The sequence below is a fragment of the Ascaphus truei genome, chromosome 20, assembly GCF_040206685.1.
Source record: "Ascaphus truei isolate aAscTru1 chromosome 20, aAscTru1.hap1, whole genome shotgun sequence".
NCBI classification, from domain to species: domain Eukaryota; kingdom Metazoa; phylum Chordata; class Amphibia; order Anura; family Ascaphidae; genus Ascaphus; species Ascaphus truei.
In genome coordinates this window covers 10072874-10093138 of record NC_134502.1, presented here as the reverse complement: position 1 = coordinate 10093138, position 20265 = coordinate 10072874, and the positions used below count along the sequence as shown (strand labels likewise).

Sequence of the window (20265 nt, the reverse complement as noted above, 5' to 3'; positions counted from 1 at the left end):
AGAAAGGAAAGATCTCCTTAACTATAAGATAAAGGGCAAACCAGAAAATAAATTCGACTTTTCTTTTTTTAACAAGTTTTAACAGACATTCAGATAAAATTGTTAAAATCATACGTAAACATTGGCACATTGTCAAAAATGACCCAATTCTAGGAGACATTGTCCCTGAACAACCAGTAGTGATTTTCAAAAAAGCGAGTGCGCTTAAGAATAAGTTGCACCCATACTTGTTGTCCTATTATAAAGCGGCGCAATTGTGCCAAATTACACAATGGCATGGAGACCCAGAGCTGCAAAGGTGGGTGGCACTGGAGAGACAGTTGTGTGCCCCGCTGGAGCTCAGGGATCTAATTTGGTACCCGAAAAAAAGAGTAAAGGACATAAAAGAGCCTCTGACCTCTGTGCTCAACTCAATATCGGTCTGAGAGACGGCTAAAAGTAATCGCTCATTGACCTCAAAACACACTTTAATGGCCCCTTTGTACGGTAACCCAGATTTTGCTCCTGGGCTAGAGGGTAGAGGGTCGCTTTGGCGACAATTAGGGTTTAGAAGACTGAAGGACCTGGAGGGTAGAAATACCATCAAATCATTTGACCAATTAAAGTCGGAAACGGACATCCCTAACACAGAATTTATTAGGTACCTCCAGGTCCGGGCATTTTACAACAAATACTTGGTGAGATCACCGTTAACGAATTTTGAAAGGCTCTGCGTGAGGGGCACTTACACGTGGGGACTGATCTCTACTCTGTACAGAAATGTGGTCGGCTCTGATAAGGACGACACAAACAGACCCCGATTCAGGAGTCAATGGGAGTCAGATTTGCAGGAGACACTAGAGGACGAGGACTGGACAGAAATATTTAAGGCTGCGGCCAGTAGTTCCATCTGCACAATATTGAAGGAGAACTCATATAAAGTTTTGTTAAGGTGGTATCTCACTCCAGTTAGACTGGCTAAATTTGTTCCAGGCTCTTCCCCTCTCTGCCCGCGGCAGTGCGGGGAACCGGGAGATCTGGTACACATGCTGTGGTCTTGCCCAAAAATTATACCCGTTTGGAGTCAGATTCGCGATTGGCTACAGAGGATTATTTTCGGCCTCCAAATTCAGCTAGACCTGTGGCTGTTCCTATTAAGCAAACCCACAGACGAAGTATCAAGAACGGGGAACAAATTAATAGCACATTTCGCAACGGCTATGAGGTGCGAGACCGCAGCATTGTGGAACCAGAATGCAATTCCATCAATAGAAAAAATCAGAAACAGAATTTGGTTTGTATGCCAGATGGAAAAGTTAACGAGTTTGGTTAACGACACTGGCTCAAAATTCCAAAAGGTCTGGCTGCCTTGGCTGGCCCTGACAGATATTCCAGGGATGAGCAATGCCACCATTTGGCTTTAATAGGATAAAGTGGGTTCTCCTTGGATGCGCAGCGCGGGATGCGGACAAGACGCGGAGAACGGACAGCAGGCTCCCCCTACAGGGATCCAGGAACAAGCGGGTACATCAGCACATGTGGATATAAGCAAAATGGAAAGCGTCAGTGGCGATCAACGGATCGATGAGAATAGGAAGAGACGTGGCATACCCTTCTCTAAACCCCCCCTTTCTTTCCCCCCCTCCTTTTTTCGTTCATGTCCTGTTGTCTTCCCATCCCTTTGTCTGTTAAATGTTGTATGTCCTGAATGGATTTTGTCTCCCCTGTTATGGCAATAACATTTTGATTGTATGATATCTTATGCAAAAACCAATAAACAGAAAGTTAAAAAACAAAAAAACAAAAAAAGAATGCGTTGCACCAAGTGCATTACCCAAAGTAAAAAAAGGAAGGGAACAGATGGTTATCACAAATTAAGGGGTTCTTCGGTTGCCCAACATGTAAGGCGTGAAAGTTTAGATCGCCAGATAAATTCGGGTTTTCATCATATATTACCAAAGAGCAATTTCAAATTAAACAAATGATTACATGTAAAACAGATCATGTAATATATATGATACAGTGCCCATGTGGACTACAATACGTAGGCAAAACCACTAGGCGTGTAAAAACCCGGATTTTAGAGCACATTGGGAATGTAAGAAGAGGGGTCACTACTCATCTTTTATCAAGTCATTTTATTACAAAACATCAGGTAGATACATCAGGCCTTACATTTACAGTTCTAGAGCATGTTCTACCCCATTGGAGGGGTGGAGATAGAACTTAATAAAAGAGAAAGCTTTTGGATTTTTTCTTTAAAAACATTGGTCCCTTTGGGCCTCAATGTCGATTTCGAGTTGGGTGCCTTTCTGTAATTTACCTTATGGATTTTTTCAATCTAAATAGTTTTTTTTTTTTTATATATATATATTTTTGAATGTATTTAGATTTTAATATATGTAGATCCTAGTTATGTGTACATATGTATTAATATCTGTCCATAATACTAATAGTGTTTCTCTATCCCTGCTTTTTTTGAGATTCATTTATCAACGTCCTGGTAGGTTATAACTTAGCTCCTCTGTTTAGAGATAGGAACTTAGTATCATAGATGTGTATATCTTAAAGGCATTTGGTACATTATGATTCTTTTTATAATTTAAAGAAGCATTTTTATCATTATTATTTTATTGTATAAATTATTTCATTTATATTTTCATTATATTAAACATTGTGTTTGTTATATATATATAATTCTGTCACTCATATGCGTATTTTAGCCATTCCTATTGGGTTGGGGGTATGTTGTCAATTAACCTATGGTAGGAGAATTGATTGACAGGTTAGTGGGAATATAATGACTCATTGTATAAGATGTAGCCACTCCTGACGAAGCCGTCACTCAGAACGGCGAGACGCGTAGAGCGTGGCTCATTGACCAGACCGAGAGGGAGAGGTAGCGCTAGAACATCTGTTGACGTCAGTTCCGGTGGGGTGGAAGACCGGAAGTGACGTATCGGTATGGCATGGTTGCGGATGTGGAAGAGATTCACAGAGGTGTCGGTAGGAAGTAACCCTGAGGTCGCGACTCGGTGGATCACCCCTCCTGTACTGTGTATACCCTGCTGTGATATTTCGTCCATTTTGTAAGCCTTCAATTTTCTTCTTTGGCTTAAACGCATTTTGTTGCCATCTACACTATGGTGTTTTTCTCTCCTTGAGGTCTGATGTCCTCCTACCATACTGGCCTGGAACCATCCTTTTTCACGCATGGATTTTATGCTCCTTTATATCTACATAGTTACATAGTAAATGAGGTTGAAAAAAGACTTAGGTCCATCAAGTTCCATCTATGCTAAATATAGACAACAGAGATATCACCATAAGCCTGTCCTGGTCTCAATACCATCATGCAAACCACTTAGTATTTCCTGAAGCCTAACAGGTACCGCACCACACACATTAGTAACAGCAGTGGATCTCCCAGAGGGGGGAGGGGAACAGTGTTACATTTGGAGGCGCTGCTGATATCAACAGGACAGGCATTTAGGCTTAGCAGAGCAGCCTTTCAGAGATTGAGGCTCAGAGTGTAACTGCACGCTGGGAGTGAGACTCAGTGTGTACCAGTAAGGGTGCCTGTGAGAGGTGAGGCTAGTGATAGTTGCCATGGGACTCAGGCATACGATAACCAGGGCCCACTTTCCCCGTAAAGCTATGCTGACCGAGTAAAAGGGCACTTGAGCTGGAGTGTGGCAGAACATAGTATGCTGGAAAGAAGCTTCATATAGCTGGAGGAGTAGTGCCTAACATAGCATAGTAACAGCAGTGGATCTCCCAGAGGTGGGGGGGGGGGGCGGGAAACAGTGTTACAGCATAAATAAAATAAATAAAAACCTTTCTACTTAACCGTGCCATTCTGAAGGGTGTCCTCATCAGCATACTGCAGGGCCATGTCCTCCGTTGCCAGAAAGAGAACATGAAATAAAACAATCTAATGGCCCCTAACCCCTTCATCACTTTAGCGGTTAATAACCGCTAATATAATTAAGGGGTTAACTCCCATTCCCCGCTACCCACCCGGGAGGCCTAACCCCCCACCCCAAACTCACAATACTCACCCTGTACCCATTGATTGGCATAGTGGTACATCATACCTAAATAATATGGGCATGAAAAGCCATCATAGCACTCAATGGTCACCCTATTAAAAAAGCATGAATGCCAAAATTAAACAATAATCAAACATATAGACAAGCACATTAATACCTCACTTCAATCAATAAAAACACTAGCCAACCAATAAAGAAATACAAGCACTAGCCAACCAATCAAAGAAATACATAGTTACCTAGTAGATTAGGTTGAAAAAAGACATATGTCCATCAAGTTCAACCTATGCTAAATTTAGACAACATATACTTTATCCTATATCTATACTTCCTTATTGATCCAGAGGAAGGCAAACAAAAAACCCCAGTGTCATATCATCCAATGATATCTCATAAGGGGAAAAATAAATTCCTTCCTGACTCCAAGAATTGGCAATCAGATTATTCTCTGGATCAACATTCTTCCCATGTTTACTTATTTGGTATATCCCTATATACCTTTCCTTTCTAAAAAGATGTCCAACTTTTTTTTCAACAAATCTATTGTATCTGCCATCAGTCTCCATGGGTAATGAATTCCACATTTTAACTGCCCTTAATGAAAAGAATCCTTCCTTTGTTGCTGGTGAAATCTCCTTTCCTCAAAACTTAAGGGATGCCCCCGAATCCTTTGTACCGCCCTTGGATGAATAGTTCTTTTGAAAGCTCCCTGTAGTGTCCCCGAATATATTTGTATATAGTTATCATATCCACTCTTAGACACCTCTTTTCTAATGTAAATAAATTTAATTTAGCTAGTCTCTCCTCATAAATTAGATTGTCCATCCCCTTTATTAATTTGGTGGCTCTTCTCTGCACTCTCTCTAGTTCCAGAATGTAGTGGTGCCCAAAATTGGACTCCATATCCAAGGTGTGGTTTTACTAATGCTTTATAAAGGGGCATAATTATGTTTACTTCCCTTCCATCCATTGCCTGTTGTTTAAGATAAGATAAGATCCTGTTTGCTTTTGCAGCTACTGCATGACTTTGAGCACTATGAATTTGAGCTAAGCCTGCTGTCTACAAGCACTCCTAAATCCTTCTCCATCAAGGATTCCCCCAATTTATCCCCATTTAATTTGTAAGTTGCCTGTTTATTCTTGCTTCCCAAATGCATAGCCTTACATTTTTCTGTATTGAATCTCATCTGCCATTTACTTGCCCACGTTTCCAGTCTCTCCAAGTCCTTCTGAAGAGAAATTACATCCTGCTCTGATTCTACTACCTTACACAATTTAGTATCATCAGCAAAGATGGAGACTTTGCTCTCGATGCCAACCTCAAGATCATTAATAAACAAGTTAAAAAGCAGTGGTCCCAGTACTGATCCCTGAGGTACTCCACTCACAACCTTAGCCAACCCTGAAAAAGTTCCAATTATGACAACCCTCTGTTGTCTGTCCTTCAAAACTATGTCATGTTTGCATAATGGGTGATTTTAATTATCCAGACATAGACTGGGGCAATGAGATTAGCATTATAACAAAAGGAAACAGTTTTTTGGGGATGCTTAAAGAAGTAATAACAAATATTCAAGTCCTGGAACATTTGGGTATCAGTGATCATAACAACCTCTCTTTTGAAATAAATTATTAAAAAACAGATTACTTGGGTTCAACAAAGACCTTAAGCTTTAGAAAGGCAGATTTTAATAAACTGAGGTCTAATCTACAAGAAATAAATTGGGATGATGTTTTCGCAGGGAAAAATGTAGAAGATAAATGGGCAGTCTTTAAAACATTGTTAGAAAAGCACACTTATCAGTGTATAGCCTTGGGTAATAAGTATAAAATTAATAAGTCAAAACCAAAGTGCTAAATAAACAGGTAGAGGAGGAAATGGACAAGAAGAGGAAGGCGTTTAGATTCTTTAAATCAGAAGGGAAGGAGACATCGTATCAGAATTATAAGGAATGTAACAAAAATTGCAAAAGGGCAATCAAATTAGCAAAAATGGATAATGAAAAACGGATTGCAATAGAAATTAAGGTCAACCCTAAAAAGTTCTTTAAGTACCTTAATAACAAAAAAATGATAAAAGAAAATATAAGACCCTTTCAGTGTGAGATGGGTAGGCAGATTATTGGAGATAAGGAAAAAGCAGAGGTATTAAACAAATTCTTTGCCTCTGTGTTTACCAGGGAAGAATCAAGTTCAATAGTAGTGCCGCAGGAGGAAGCCACAACCTCCATATTAATGAACAATTGGTTAACTGAGGAAGAAGTTCAGAAGCGACTTGAAAAAATTTAAGTAAATAAGGCACCTGGCCCCGATGGCATACATCCAAGTGTTGTCAAGGAGTTAAGCTCAGTAATAGCAAAACCATTATATTTAATATTCAAGAACTCCATTTCCACAGGCTCAGTACCACAAGATTGGCGTAAAGCAGATGTGGTGCCTATATTTAAAAAGGGAGATAAATCACAACCGGGGAATTACAGACCTGTAAGCCTGACTTCAATAGTGGGGAAACTACTTGAAAGTTTAATACGGGATAATATACAGGCATACCTAATTGAAAACAAAATTATTAGTAATAGTCAGCATGGATTTATGAAGGATAGATCATGCCAAACTAACCTTATTTGTTTCTTTGAGGAGGTAAGTAGGAATTTAGACCAGGGTAATGCAGTTAATGTGGTCTACTTAGATTTTGCAAAGGCTTTTAATACGGTTCACACAAGAGGTTGGTGTACAAAATAAAGAAAATTGGACTCAGTAATAATATATGCACCTGGATTGAAAACTGGTTAAAGGACAGTCAACAGAGGGTTGTCATAAATTGAACTTTTTCAGGTTGGGCTAAAGTCGTGAGTGGAGTACCTCAGGGATCGGTACTGGAACCCCTGCTTTTTAACTTGTTTATTAATGACCTTGAGGTTGGCATCGAGAGCAAAGTCTCCATCTTTGCTGATGATACTAAATTGTGTAAGGTAATAGAGCAGGATATAATTTCTCTTCAAAAGGACTTGTAGAGACTGGAAACGTGGGCAGGTAAATGGCAGATGAGGTTTAATACAGATAAATGTAAGGTTATGCATTTGGGATGCAAGAATAAAAAGGCGAATTACAAATTAAATGGGGATAAATTGGGGGAATCCTTGATGGAGAAGGATTTAGGAGTGCTTGTAGACAGCAGGCTTAGCAATAGTGCCCAATGTCATGCAGTAGCTGCAAAGGCAAACAAGATCTTATCTTGCATCAAACGGGCAATGGATGGAAGGGAAGTAAACATAATTATGCCCTTTTACAAAGCATTAGTAAGACCACACCCTGAATATGGAGAACAATTTTGGGCACCAATCCTAAGAAAAGACATTATGGAACTAGAAAGAGTGCAGAGAAGAGCCACCAAATTAATAAAGGGGATGGACAATCTATTTTATGAGAAGAGGTTAGCAAAATTCCGCAGAGACAAGTTGGAATGATGAGGCCTTATCAGCAGCCTTCTGGCAGGGGCTGTCCTAACCACTTAAGAATGAATTGGCTGCCATGAGCATCCTACTGACTTGGAAGAACTTATTGCAGTATGTATTAGAGTTGATCAGCGCCTTCAGGAGAGGAGGGCTGAACGTCATCGCCCACGATCTTGCACAACTAATATTCCCATTCGCAGTTTTTCTCCTACCATTTCCCCAGTTCTTGATGTCCCAGAACCTATGCAACTAGGAAGCCACCAACTTTCTTCTTCCGAAAAACAACGCCGGAGGAATGGAGGTCTCTGTCTCTACAGCGGTTTGCCTGGTCATCCGGCACTTCACTGTCCCACTAAGCCGGGAGAACACCAACACCCAAAGAGGTATGATGGGATCTCATTGGGCACCATTTCTGCTTCTCCTTCCAGTAAAGAAATCCTGCCAACTCAGATTATGCTTCCAGTCTCTCTTGCGGGTCCTCTGCTTTCATCAACTCCGGGTCTGGAGGAAACTTTGTGGACCAAGATTTTGCTATCAAGAACAAGATTCCTCTGGTAAAGAAATCTGTGCCCATCTGGTTGTAGGCCACTGATGGACGTCCTCTTCAGCTTGCCTTAATCTCCTTGGAAACTCATCCACTTTCTCTGTCTACTAAGGATGGTCACAAGGAGGACATAACTTTGGACGTAATCCACTCATCCTTGGTACGAGTAATTTTGGGCCTCCCTTGGCGCCAACGACATAATTCACATTTAGATTGGTCTGACAAAAAAAACATCCAATGGGGCCCCTCATGTACCGGTTCCTGTGTCAATCCAGTGCAACATATCTGCAGGCTAGATTCCCCTAAATAAGACAAACCTATTCTTCCTGAAGTATATAACGAGTTCCTTGACGTCTTTGATAAAGTTCGTTCTGAGATTCTTCCTCCTCACCACCCTTTTGATTGCCCCATTAATATCTTGCCCGGAGCTGTCCTCCCTAAGTCAAGATCCTACCCGTTATCTATTCCCGAGACCAAGGCAATGTCGGAGTACATTCAAGAGAATTAAAAAAAAGGCTTCATTAGGAACTCCTCTTCCCCAGCCGGGGCTGGTTTCATTTTTATTCAAAAGAAAGATGGTTCGCTCCGCCCATGCATAGATTACAGAGGGCTTAACAAAATCACTCATCCCCTACCACTCATCTCGGAGCTCTTTGATCAGTTGCAAGGTTCTGTCATCTTTTCCAAGCTTGATCTTCGAGGGGCCTACAATTTGATATGTATACGACAAGGGGATGAGTGGAAGACAGCATTTAACACTAGAGATGGTCATTACGAATATCTGGTCATGCCTTTCGGACTATGTAATGCTCCTGCTATTTTTCAGGAGTTTGTGAATTAGATTTTTTAGGATGTTCTCAACACTTTCTTTATTGTCTATCTTGATGACATTCTTATTTTTTGTAAATCCCTCAATGAACACATCCAACATACCAAGCTGGTCTTATCTTTTCTTTCATCTTTACGCCAAGATGGAGAAATGTATGTTCATCAAACATCCACTTCCTTCCTGGAATATATCATATCAGATGCCGGTTTCTCTATGGATCCCGAGAAACTCAAAGCGGTGTTAGACTGGCCACTACCAACGTCACTCAAGGCGATTCAGCGATTCCTGGGATTTGCGAATTATTACCGCAAGTTTATCTGCAAAGTTCCAGGTTCCCCGACATCTCTTCTAAATCACCACCAGTGATGGTACAAGGCCAAGAAGAATTCGAAATCCAGTCTATAATAGACTCACGAAGGTCCCGAGGATCAGTCCAGTACCTGGTACATTGGAGAGGGTTTGGACCAGACGAAAGGTCCTGGATACCCCATCACCAGGTTCCCGCTCCTGCTCTGTTAAGACGGTTCCCGCAGAAGCCATTTGGGAGTCATCCTGAGGCCGCTCCTCAAGGGGGTGGGGGGTACTGTAAGGAATCGGGGAACACGTCCTCTGCGGCGTGTTCCCTCCTTACCTGCTGCAGCGCGCCTCCCTGCTCTGCTTAGAGCGCGCGCGCACCCGCAGCTCTTCACTTTGCCACGGTTGCCTCGCGCAGGTTTCCGCAGAAGCCATTTGGGAGTCATCCTGAGGCCGCTCCTCAAGGGGGTGGGGGGTACTGTAAGGAATCGGGGAACACGTCCTCTGCGGCGTGTTCCCTCCTTACCTGCTGCAGCGCGCCTCCCTGCTCTGCTTAGAGCGCGCGCGCACCCGCAGCTCTTCACTTTGTCACGGTTGCCTCGCGCATCTATCACGCGCGGCGCACGCACGTGACATCGTGCACCGCTCCCCAGCTGCGTGGCAAGTACTCCTAATTGACCACTTGTCTCCTGCAGCCTATCCCTGCCTCCGCAGAGGACCTGCCTCCACTCTGCCCCCTCCCTCATTGGTTCCTGTTTACTTTAAAAGACTTTCACTTCTGCCTTGATGAGCATAACCTGTGTAGCCTTGTGTTCCTGCATTTGCTGTGCCTTGCCTTGTGCCTTGTTGCTCTGTTCACCTCTGTTGCTTTCTTGTGTACCGACCCAGCATCACTATAGGACCCCCTCTGGATAAAGACCACGGCTTGACTATTGGACCCTCTCAGGAAAACGACCTTGACTTGCCTCAGATTACCCTCACCTCTCCATCCCACTGGCTCCGCCCTCGGACTCCGGCAAGTATCTGGACACCCACCAGGTGTGTTAGGTTAGCAATCAGCTTACCACACCACTGCTGGCTCAGACAGGAAAATATATATATATGTATTTTTTTTCCCTCCTTTTCCCCTACAGGCTTTCAATTACCTCGACATCATCCAACTCAATCCGATACCATCCACCTTGAAGATCCGGACCAAGTAACAAAATTCTTCTTTTTTTGATCTTCTAACACCTTCTTCTTTCTTGAACTGTAATTATTTCTTTCTTCACCTGTTAATCCAAAAACCCAATGGTAGATCCACAACACACGATGTTGACTCGTAGGCTTCTTGATGTAAAATGAGGCGACAAGGCCTTAATATGGCCTATGACATCACATTTTTGGGTCCGATGCTACAGCTCCAATCTGATTGGACGCTGCATCATCAGACAAGGTTGTATAGCGCGAAACATAGAGATATGCCTGCAATTCCTCCTTCATCATACTGACACAGCTATTGATGCAATTTCTACAGCATTACATCTAGCTGTGACTTTCTGATATTTGAATCAGCCTTCTGTGTGTCCTTTGAGGAATACCTTCCCCTCGCGATATCCTATGTATGTACTGTATATGTGCTCACTGACTACCTATGCAAACCACCTATGTAGTCATCAGCAGTATACATTTGTATGGAATATCAATTAATTTGGGGGAACTGCTTATCTATGTCTTAGTTACGCGCACCCTATCTACCATAAGGAGGTTATAATAATAAACATAAGGCATTATTCCATGGTGCCAAGTTCAATAGTATACTTGTGTACTGTATATACTTATACCTACCTCCTATACCTTCCACACACCCCCCTCTTTAATATATAGGATATTGTGCCTTTAAAGAGTAGAGTGTATATTTGTATGGGATCTTAGCCGTCTCTCCCACTGGGGATTTTTAATACCCATTGTCTATTTTTGTTTCCCTGCGTGTGTTTTGTCATCATATAGTGACTAATAAAATGTTATTTTTATTTTTTTTATTTTAATATTGTACTGCTTTTGAGTCTGTTGCAAGGTGACTTTGGATCCTTTTATTGGTCCTATTATTTTCAATATTACACTCTCGTTAACAACACCCATACTAGGGTGCCATAACTTTAGAGTGCAATTTATAGGGCTTATAGAGACCCCTGGTGGTCACTTGTTCAAATGTTAGTTTATGTGTTATTTCTGGCAACAGATGACACGCCCCTGCCATATTTGGATAATAGTTATGTTGCCCATTACTGTACTGTACGTGTTTGGTGGGGGGAGGTGTATTTATTGAAATGTAGCCCACATTTATTATTTTAACAAAAGGATTGGTACCGCAGGCCAGCGGGAACCCACAGGGACCACCCGAGGACCCCCGGACACCCACGCAGGAACTACCCGAGGAACCCCGGACACCCACGCAGGAACTACCCGAGGAACCCCGGACACCCACGCAGGAACTACCCGAGGGCCCCCAGACACCCGTGTGGGCGACCCGGGGACCCCCAGACACCCACAGGGACCACCCGAGGAACCCTGTTGGGGCACACGGACACCCACGGGGACCACCTGGGGACCCACGGACACCTGTGGGGACCACCCAAGGACCCCACCCAACGACCCGTTGGGCCCCTGGACACCCACGGGGACCACCTGGGGACCCACGCAAGCCTCTCGTATAAATCCTGTGTATAAAAAATAATAATTAAGGTTTTACGTGGGGGCAAAGGAGGTGTGTTGTGTATTGGTGTTTAGTACATATTGTAATGTTTATTGGGGGGCAGAGGGGGTGAATGAAGGGCCAAGTACCCACTTCACTCACCCCCTCTGCCCCCAATAAAGCAGTTGTTGTGCGTTAACCCCTTCATTGCCTTAGCAGCTATCTGCTAAGGCAATGAAGCTGCTTTAATGTAATTTTTATTCCCAGTGTGCGGGAGCAGGGGGTCTCCTGATCTGCATTGATTTCAGCCTCGGGAACCCCCGATTCCCGAGTTACAGGCCCAGATATGGGGTGCCGGTATCTCATTCACGATTTAAATCCCTCCGGTCAGGTGACACGGACGATTTAAAAATGGCGCTGATACTGGCACCCGATGCCCCGTACCAAGGCCTGTAACTCGGGAATCAGGGGGTTTGCTGAGGCTGAAATCAAAGCGCTTCAGCTCAGGAGACCCCCTGCTCCCGCACACTATTAATAAACATTACTTTAAAGGAGCTTCATTACTGTAGCAGATAGCCGGCTACGGTAACAAATGTGTTAACATTTTTAATTATGGTTTTATTACTAGTTTAGATGAGCAGGGGGTCTCCGGAGCAGAACCTTGTTGATTTGAAGTCCGGGAACCCCCTGCTCCCGAGATACAGGCCCCGTTATGGGGTGCCGGTATCTCCTATGCATTGAAATGTCCCACGTTGCGTGACCGTGGGAATCAAATGCATAGGAGATACCGGCACCCCTTTAACGGGGCCTGTATCTCGGGAAGCAGGGGTTTCCCGGACCTGAAATCAGCACGGTTCTGCTCCAGAGACCCCCTGCTCATCTACAGTAGTAATAAAATTAACATTTATATGTAATAAAAAAAAAACGGGCAAGATTTGCGCAGAGAGAGAGAGATCTTCACGTCGCCGGCTACTCGCCATTTTTGGAAATGTTGCTACCACTGGTATTCGGGGCTGTCTACAGTACATACCTTGATAGCAACGCTGTCAAAAATGGACATTTGAAAACCCTGGCGATTTTTTTTATCGGAGCTTCGTGCGTAGGCCCCTAAGTCTGTTAAGGTTTCAACGTATGATGGTGACCTGTTCATTTTTGTCACAAGCACAGGTGATATAGACACTTTTTGTGAGATTTAGAAAACTTTTGAGAAAAGTCTCTTCTACAAGCAAAAATTGGGGGGGGGGGGGGGGGGGAGTAATGTTCTCCTGATATTGTAAACAGGGAATCGAATGCGTGCAGAATCATAATTGGCAAGAAAAATGTTACGGGAACTTAATCAATTGAAAAAAATATAAAAAAAAAGCTTCATGCGGGATATATTCGAATATGAAAAAAATCCTCCCACATGTTTTGCACCAAACGGCGCTTTCTCAATGGTCTCTTCTGATTGGGGAATGGAAAAATGTTGATCATTTTAATTTACCTAGAGGACTACAATGGAATAGAAATGGTTTTAAATATTTAGGGGGTAAATCTTAGAAATGTTGGAGAAATTCAGAAAACGTGGGAAAGAATGATGGAGAAAATGGACAATAAGTCAAATCAATGGCATTGGCTCATAGATTGTAAGCTCTTAGAGGGAAGGGACTTCCTTTCCTATTGTTACTCTCATGTCTGAAGCCCTTATTCCCACTATATGTTATAATATTATGTCACGCGATGCTGATGACTTTTTTTTTCTCAGAAGGTTGACCTGCGTAGACTGATCCTTCGTTTCTGGTACTATTAATATCACATTGAATACCTCAATTTAGTGATAGTAAACAGGGGTACTCAAAGACTGAGCCTCTAATTGAGCCACTTGTGCTGAAGCCGAGACTGATTGAGCCGTCTGTGCTGAATCAGGGATATCCTGAAAATCTGACTTCAGGATTTAGGGGCAGGGGCAGGGGCTTGAGGACTGGAGTTGAGCACCCCTGTTTTAACACACCACCAGGATAATCCCTGAACGAGGTATTCAAGGCGGTTAACGTTTGGCATTGCTAACAATGAGCTGAAGGAGTGGCTCTGTGAGTAAAGGCATGGACTCGAACAAACGACACTGGGTTCAAAGCACGATAACCTGGTTTAAATCCCGATGCCAGCTCCTTGTGACCTGAGCAAATCACCATCTCCTTGTGCCTCTGTCACCAAAAACAGATGGTAGGGCAGGGGACTGTGTCTGTAAAATCCTATGTACAATGCTGCTTACCGTGCACTGTACTGTAACTGTGAAGCGCTTTTAGTCCCATTGGGAGAAGAGCTCGATATGAAATAAAGTTGTTATTATTATTATTAACTGTGATAGATACTCAATGGATAGAGCAGCTAACAGTTATAGGCCCGGAGCCATCAAAAGCACGATGCAGCATATCGCGCCTGATCTAGTGGTTACTGCCAATGTCAGTTAATGGCAATTACCGCCATAAAAGGAGCAATATTGTGCTGTGTCTCGGCCAATGTTTTTTTCCCCAGCCAGAATAGAGATTTTTATATACTGTAAACCTGAAAGCATTAGGAGCTCTGCAATAGCAAATTTTACATAGAGCTGTTAAGTCTTATGAGCATAACCTAAATCCTGAAGTATCAGACGGTTGGCCCTTTTTTGGTTTCAAAGAAGAAGAACGGTGTTCCACATTTTATTTGTGCTTTTGGTTTAGATTAAAAGGAGTATTTTTATTCCTGAAAAGCTTTCTCGGGCGTTTTTCAGGCTCAGCTTTTATTTGTAAGGTAAATACACGTTTTCTATTAGGGTAAGCTAGACAAAGGTGGATAAAATAAAATGATGGTATAGATAATGTTTTGTCTTTTTATAAAAAAAATGATTTGGGAACCAGGGATAAGCTGGACTATAGCAAATGTATTCATGACGAATAATCTTTTCAATGGAAATGACGTATATGTCATGTTATTTGTGGAACAAAAATGATGATCAATTACTTTTTAAACTGTAATAAAAATATCCCGTCTCTGGTGGTCAGTTTGGACGCCGAGAAAGCATTTGATAGAATAGATTGGCCCTATCTGAGAGAGACGCTGGGGGAGCACGGCTTTGTTTGTTTATATATAATTAATTAGTTAAAATAAAATATTTTAAGAGTAAAAAGAATCCCTCTCCCTCCCTTTATCTCTCTCACTCTCCCTCTGTCTCTCTTTCCTCCTCTTTCTCTCTCTCACTCCCTTTACCCATCCCTTTCCCTTACCTTCCGCCTCTCCTTCTTGTCATCCTTCTTAGTAAACGCAGTATGTATCCACCAGATCTTGGTAAACATGCTGCCATAAGCCAGACTGAAGCCCAGGCCCAGCAGCCAGAGACGAGCCTGGGGGAGACCGTAGGCACACAGCGAGACAGCCAGTGATATGCAGAGACCGCGAGGAGTCGTGTGTAGGAGAGATAAAATGGGAGCGAAAGTGAGGGACAGCATGGGGAGCCATCTTTTCTGCACTCTATCTGAAGTCTGTTGGTGTCTTTCTGTCTCTTCCTTTCTGTCTGTCAGGCTTAGGGCGTCTCTCTCTCTTTTTGCCTCTATCTTTTACCTGACACTCAAGAGGTAAGTGCCATGTCTGGATGTGACATCCATTGAGACTGAGAAGGCGAGGTGAGATTACCTGTCACTCTGTCTGTCTCCCTCCCTCACTCTCTCGCTACATCTGTCTGTCTTTCTCACTCTCTATGTCTGTTTTTCAGGTTCTCTCTCACCTGACAAACGAGAGGGAAGTGCCACGTCTGGATGTGATATCCATCGAGACCGAGAGGAAAAACGGCAGCGAGAGCAAGGATACATCCTGCGGCTGTCACATTGTTCAGATGGGGCTGAGAGTTCTGGATGTACCTGCCGAAAAGAGACATCCCTAATTGTTTGCGTGTGAGTGCACTCTGGAAATTAGTAGCACTCTCTAACCAGGCTCAGCACTTCCTCTTGATTCAGCAGTCTCTCCTGAGCCTGTAATTGCATTTTGAACTGTGTCTTATGGGTCACTAATATTGGGTCTCTCAGCAGTCTCTCTATGGACTGAGCAGTGTTTCAGGTCCCCTTGGGTAGTCTCTAAACGCATGCATCTCTAAGCTGTCTCTCACTTGCTTCTCAACAGTCTTCTCAACTGTCTCTAATGTACCCAGAGATAGTCTCCGAACTCACAAGGGCCCTTGGGGCAGTCTCAACCAATGAGAAATCTCTCAGCTGTCTCTCAAATGCTTGTGGGCAGTCCCTTAACAAATGAGACAATTTGCTGCTGTCACTTAGCTTAGCTGTCTCTGGGCAATCTCATGGATGAAGTTTCTTAGCAGTCTCTCTATCCAAGAGACACGTCTACACTGTCCCTCTGAATTTCACAGACCGTGTCTCAGCTATCTAGGAATAGACAATCTCGGAGAGGCAGCCAAGACCACACTCACCGCACATGACTGTTGTACATGTTGAATGAAAGACAAACAAATCCCAGGAGTATTCCGAGACCGGCGAGAACTGAGACTGAGATGAAGAGTTTCTGAGAAACATACCGGAAGGTGATGATAACCTTGGTGTGGTCAGTGGGAGGAGACCCACCTGAGCAATAGAGAAGGATAGTCAGAAAGAGAGAGGGACAGTCAGAGAGAAAGAAAAGGAGAGCTATATCCTTCTCTACCTCATCCCCTCTTGTCACACTCACCAATCCACTTGTCGTTATTATACCAAGATAGGTTATCCTTGGTACTATCATAATATCCAATCTTCTTATAACTGCCCCCTGCGGAGAATGAGAAAGTACAAGAGTGCGAGGGTGAGAGAGAAAGGGAGCGCAGGATTGAGAGGGAGAGAGAGAGGGAGCAGAAGTGACAGAGGAAAAAAAGAAAGTGACGGAAGTACAGCAGGAGGGAGAGATAGGGAGAAGGAGAGAATGAGGAGGGGAGAGGGAAGGAGGGAAAGTGAGCGAGAAAAGAGGAAGGAGAAAAGAGACAGCTTTACAATGAGGGTCATTGTTTGACGCAGTGAGATAATGCAGTGCGTGGAGATTCATCTCTATGCCCGATCTACCCTCCCATTTGCTGGAGCAGATGTGAGAGGAACCTCTACATGATGTAGCCTTGGGGGCCCAAGATCACAAACCTTGCAACTGCTCGATGAGGGTCCAGGCCATGCGGGAGCCACTGGCATCAAAAACTACGTGACCCTGGAGATAGAGGGAGAGATTGAGAGAGAGAGAGAGAGAGAGAGAGGGAGAGAGATACAATTAGAGGTAGGAGGGATGTCATATACCTGGAGGTGTGAGGCGATGGAAGGATAGGATGATGGAGAGATTGAATAATTAGGTAACGGAAGGAGCAGATCACTGAGTGATAAAATCAGGGATGGGTGGGATGATGGAGGGAGCAGATGATGTAAAAATATAGGGATGTGACTCACGGAGACCCCACTGCAAGAGGAGTTAATGTCCCTGTATATATCCTGAGAGATGGATGGGATAATAAATAGATGGAGTAATGAGTTGATGAAGGAGATCATGATAAAATGGAGAGAGGAGATGATGGATGTATGATGTGATGACGGAGGGACGAAGTGATGATGGAGGGACTGTGAGGATTCGGCCATCCAGATGGCCGGAACGCACCTATTCAGCCTTCTACATCTGACACTCAAGTGTTGCGTTCCAACGGCGGTTCCACTGCACGCGCGCGCGTGCGGGCGACGTGCGATCAGCCTGCCCTCCCAGATCCATTCCCAGTCTCCGCCCCCGCTCTGAAGACGGACATGCGCGGTGTGCGAGTGGCATGAGATCGAGTCGCCATCCCTTGACGGCAGTGACGCGCGGAAGACAGGCTTCCCCTGGACCCGCCTTCAGGCTTCGTTCCCGTTTGGATGACGGGCATGCGCGGTGTGTGAGTGGCACGCAATCATGTCGCCACCTCCTGACTTCGGTGACGCGCGCGGGGCGTAGCTCCGCCCCTAGACATAATCAGGCTGCACAATAGGGCGCAACTGCGCGACCCAGCAGCCTAACAGCATGTCCCCTCTTGTTCCGCCCCACTTCCCATTGGTGGGAAGTTCTTAAATACCTGCTCAGACCAGACTATCATTGCTGAGCATAATCTTGTGTGACGCTGTGCCTCGCTGCATTCAGTTCTTGTTCCTGCCTTGTGCCTTGCCTGCCTTATTTCTGATCTCCCTGCTGTCTGACCCTGCTTCGTTATTGGACTCCTCATCTCTCCAATTCTGACCTGGCTACGTACGACCATCCTCATATTTACAACCCTGACCTTGGCAAAGTACCCAAACTATCCGCTACTCTCCAATCCGGACCTCACAAGTGTAACGTTTACTCTACCTTCCATACTACTGACCCTGCTTGCAAGACTAATCTACATCCTAGGCGCGCCCGCGTGGCTGTGGGTTGGCGTTTCTCAATTCCCTACCTCAGCACCGCGGTCACGCTTCGTTTGTGGTGAGCTACAGGGACGAAGTGATGACGGAGGGATAAAGTGACGGAGGGATAAAGTGACGGAGGGATAAAGTGACGGAGGGATAAAGTGACGGAGGGATAAAGTGACGGAGGGATAAAGTGACGGAGGGATAAAGTGACGGAGGGATAAAGTGACGGAGGGATAAAGTGACGGAGGGATAAAGTGACAGAGGGACATAGTGACGGAGGGATAAAGTGACAGAGGGACATAGTGACGGAGGGATAAAGTGACGGAGGGACATAGTGACGGAGGGATAAAGTGACGGAGGGACATAGTGACAGAGGGATAAAGTGACGGAGGGATAAAGTGACGGAGGGATAAAGTGACGGAGGGATAAAGTGACGGAGGGATAAAGTGACGGAGGGATAAAGTGACGGAGGGATAAAGTGACGGAGGGATAAAGTGACGGAGGGATAAAGTGACGGAGGGATAAAGTGACGGAGGGATAAAGTGACGGAGGGATAAAGTGACAGAGGGACATAGTGACGGAGGGATAAAGTGACGGAGGGATAAAGTGACGGAGGGATAAAGTGACGGAGGGATAAAGTGACGGAGGGATAAAGTGACGGAGGGATAAAGTGACGGAGGGATAAAGTGGCGGAGGGATAAAGTGACGGAGGGATAAAGTGACGGAGGGATAAAGTGACGGAGGGATAAAGTGACGGAGGGATAAAGTGACGGAGGGATAAAGTGACGGAGGGATAAAGTGACGGAGGGATAAAGTGACAGAGGGATAAAGTGACAGAGGGATAAAGTGACAGAGGGATAAAGTGACGGAGGGATAAAGTGACGGAGGGATAAAGTGACGGAGGGATAAAGTGACGGAGGGATAAAGTGACGGAGGGATAAAGTGACAGAGGGATAAAGTGACAGAGGGACATAGTGACGGAGGGATAAAGTGACGGAGGGATAAAGTGACGGAGGGACATAGTGACGGAGGGACATAGTGACAGAGGGATAAAGTGACGGAGGGATAAAGTGACGGAGGGATAAAGTGACGGAGGGATAAAGTGACGGAGGGACATAGTGACGGAGGGACAAAGTGACGGAGGGACATAGTGACAGAGGGATAAAGTGACGGAGGGATAAAGTGACGGAGGGATAAAGTGACGGAGGGATAAAGTGACGGAGGGATAAAGTGACGGAGGGATAAAGTGACGGAGGGATAAAGTGACGGAGGGATAAAGTGACAGAGGGACATAGTGACGGAGGGATAAAGTGACGGAGGGATAAAGTGACGGAGGGACATAGTGACGGAGGGATAAAGTGACGGAGGGACATAGTGACAGAGGGATAAAGTGACGGAGGGATAAAGTGACAGAGGGATAAAGTGACGGAGGGATAAAGTGACGGAGGGATAAAGTGACGGAGGGATAAAGTGACGGAGGGATAAAGTGGCGGAGGGATAAAGTGACGGAGGGATAAAGTGACGGAGGGATAAAGTGACGGAGGGATAAAGTGACGGAGGGATAAAGTGACGGAGGGATAAAGTGACGGAGGGATAAAGTGACGGAGGGATAAAGTGACAGAGGGATAAAGTGACAGAGGGATAAAGTGACGGAGGGATAAAGTGACGGAGGGATAAAGTGACGGAGGGATAAAGTGACGGAGGGATAAAGTGACGGAGGGATAAAGTGACGGAGGGATAAAGTGACGGAGGGATAAAGTGACAGAGGGATAAAGTGACAGAGGGACATAGTGACGGAGGGATAAAGTGACGGAGGGATAAAGTGACGGAGGGACATAGTGACGGAGGGACATAGTGACAGAGGGATAAAGTGACGGAGGGATAAAGTGACGGAGGGATAAAGTGACGGAGGGATAAAGTGACGGAGGGACATAGTGACGGAGGGACAAAGTGACGGAGGGACATAGTGACAGAGGGATAAAGTGACGGAGGGATAAAGTGACGGAGGGATAAAGTGACGGAGGGATAAAGTGACGGAGGGATAAAGTGACG

The 20265-nt window shown here is 44.6% G+C and overlaps 1 protein-coding gene across 8 annotated transcripts in view; it reads right to left on the bottom strand.

The window, feature by feature from the left end:
- GABBR1 (gamma-aminobutyric acid type B receptor subunit 1) overlaps positions 1 to 20265 on the bottom strand; it is a 136298-nt gene that overhangs the window by 13192 nt on the left and 102841 nt on the right. For all 8 annotated transcript variants that reach the window (XM_075577994.1, XM_075577988.1, XM_075577990.1 and 5 more), the window contains 5 exons: positions 16954 to 17017; positions 16517 to 16594; positions 16263 to 16413; positions 15567 to 15699; positions 15070 to 15186 (listed from right to left, as the gene is read on the bottom strand). In XM_075577994.1, coding sequence (XP_075434109.1) covers positions 15070 to 15186; positions 15567 to 15699; positions 16263 to 16413; positions 16517 to 16594; positions 16954 to 17017 — 543 coding nt within the window. The remainder of the gene's footprint in view (positions 1 to 15069; positions 15187 to 15566; positions 15700 to 16262; positions 16414 to 16516; positions 16595 to 16953; positions 17018 to 20265) is intronic.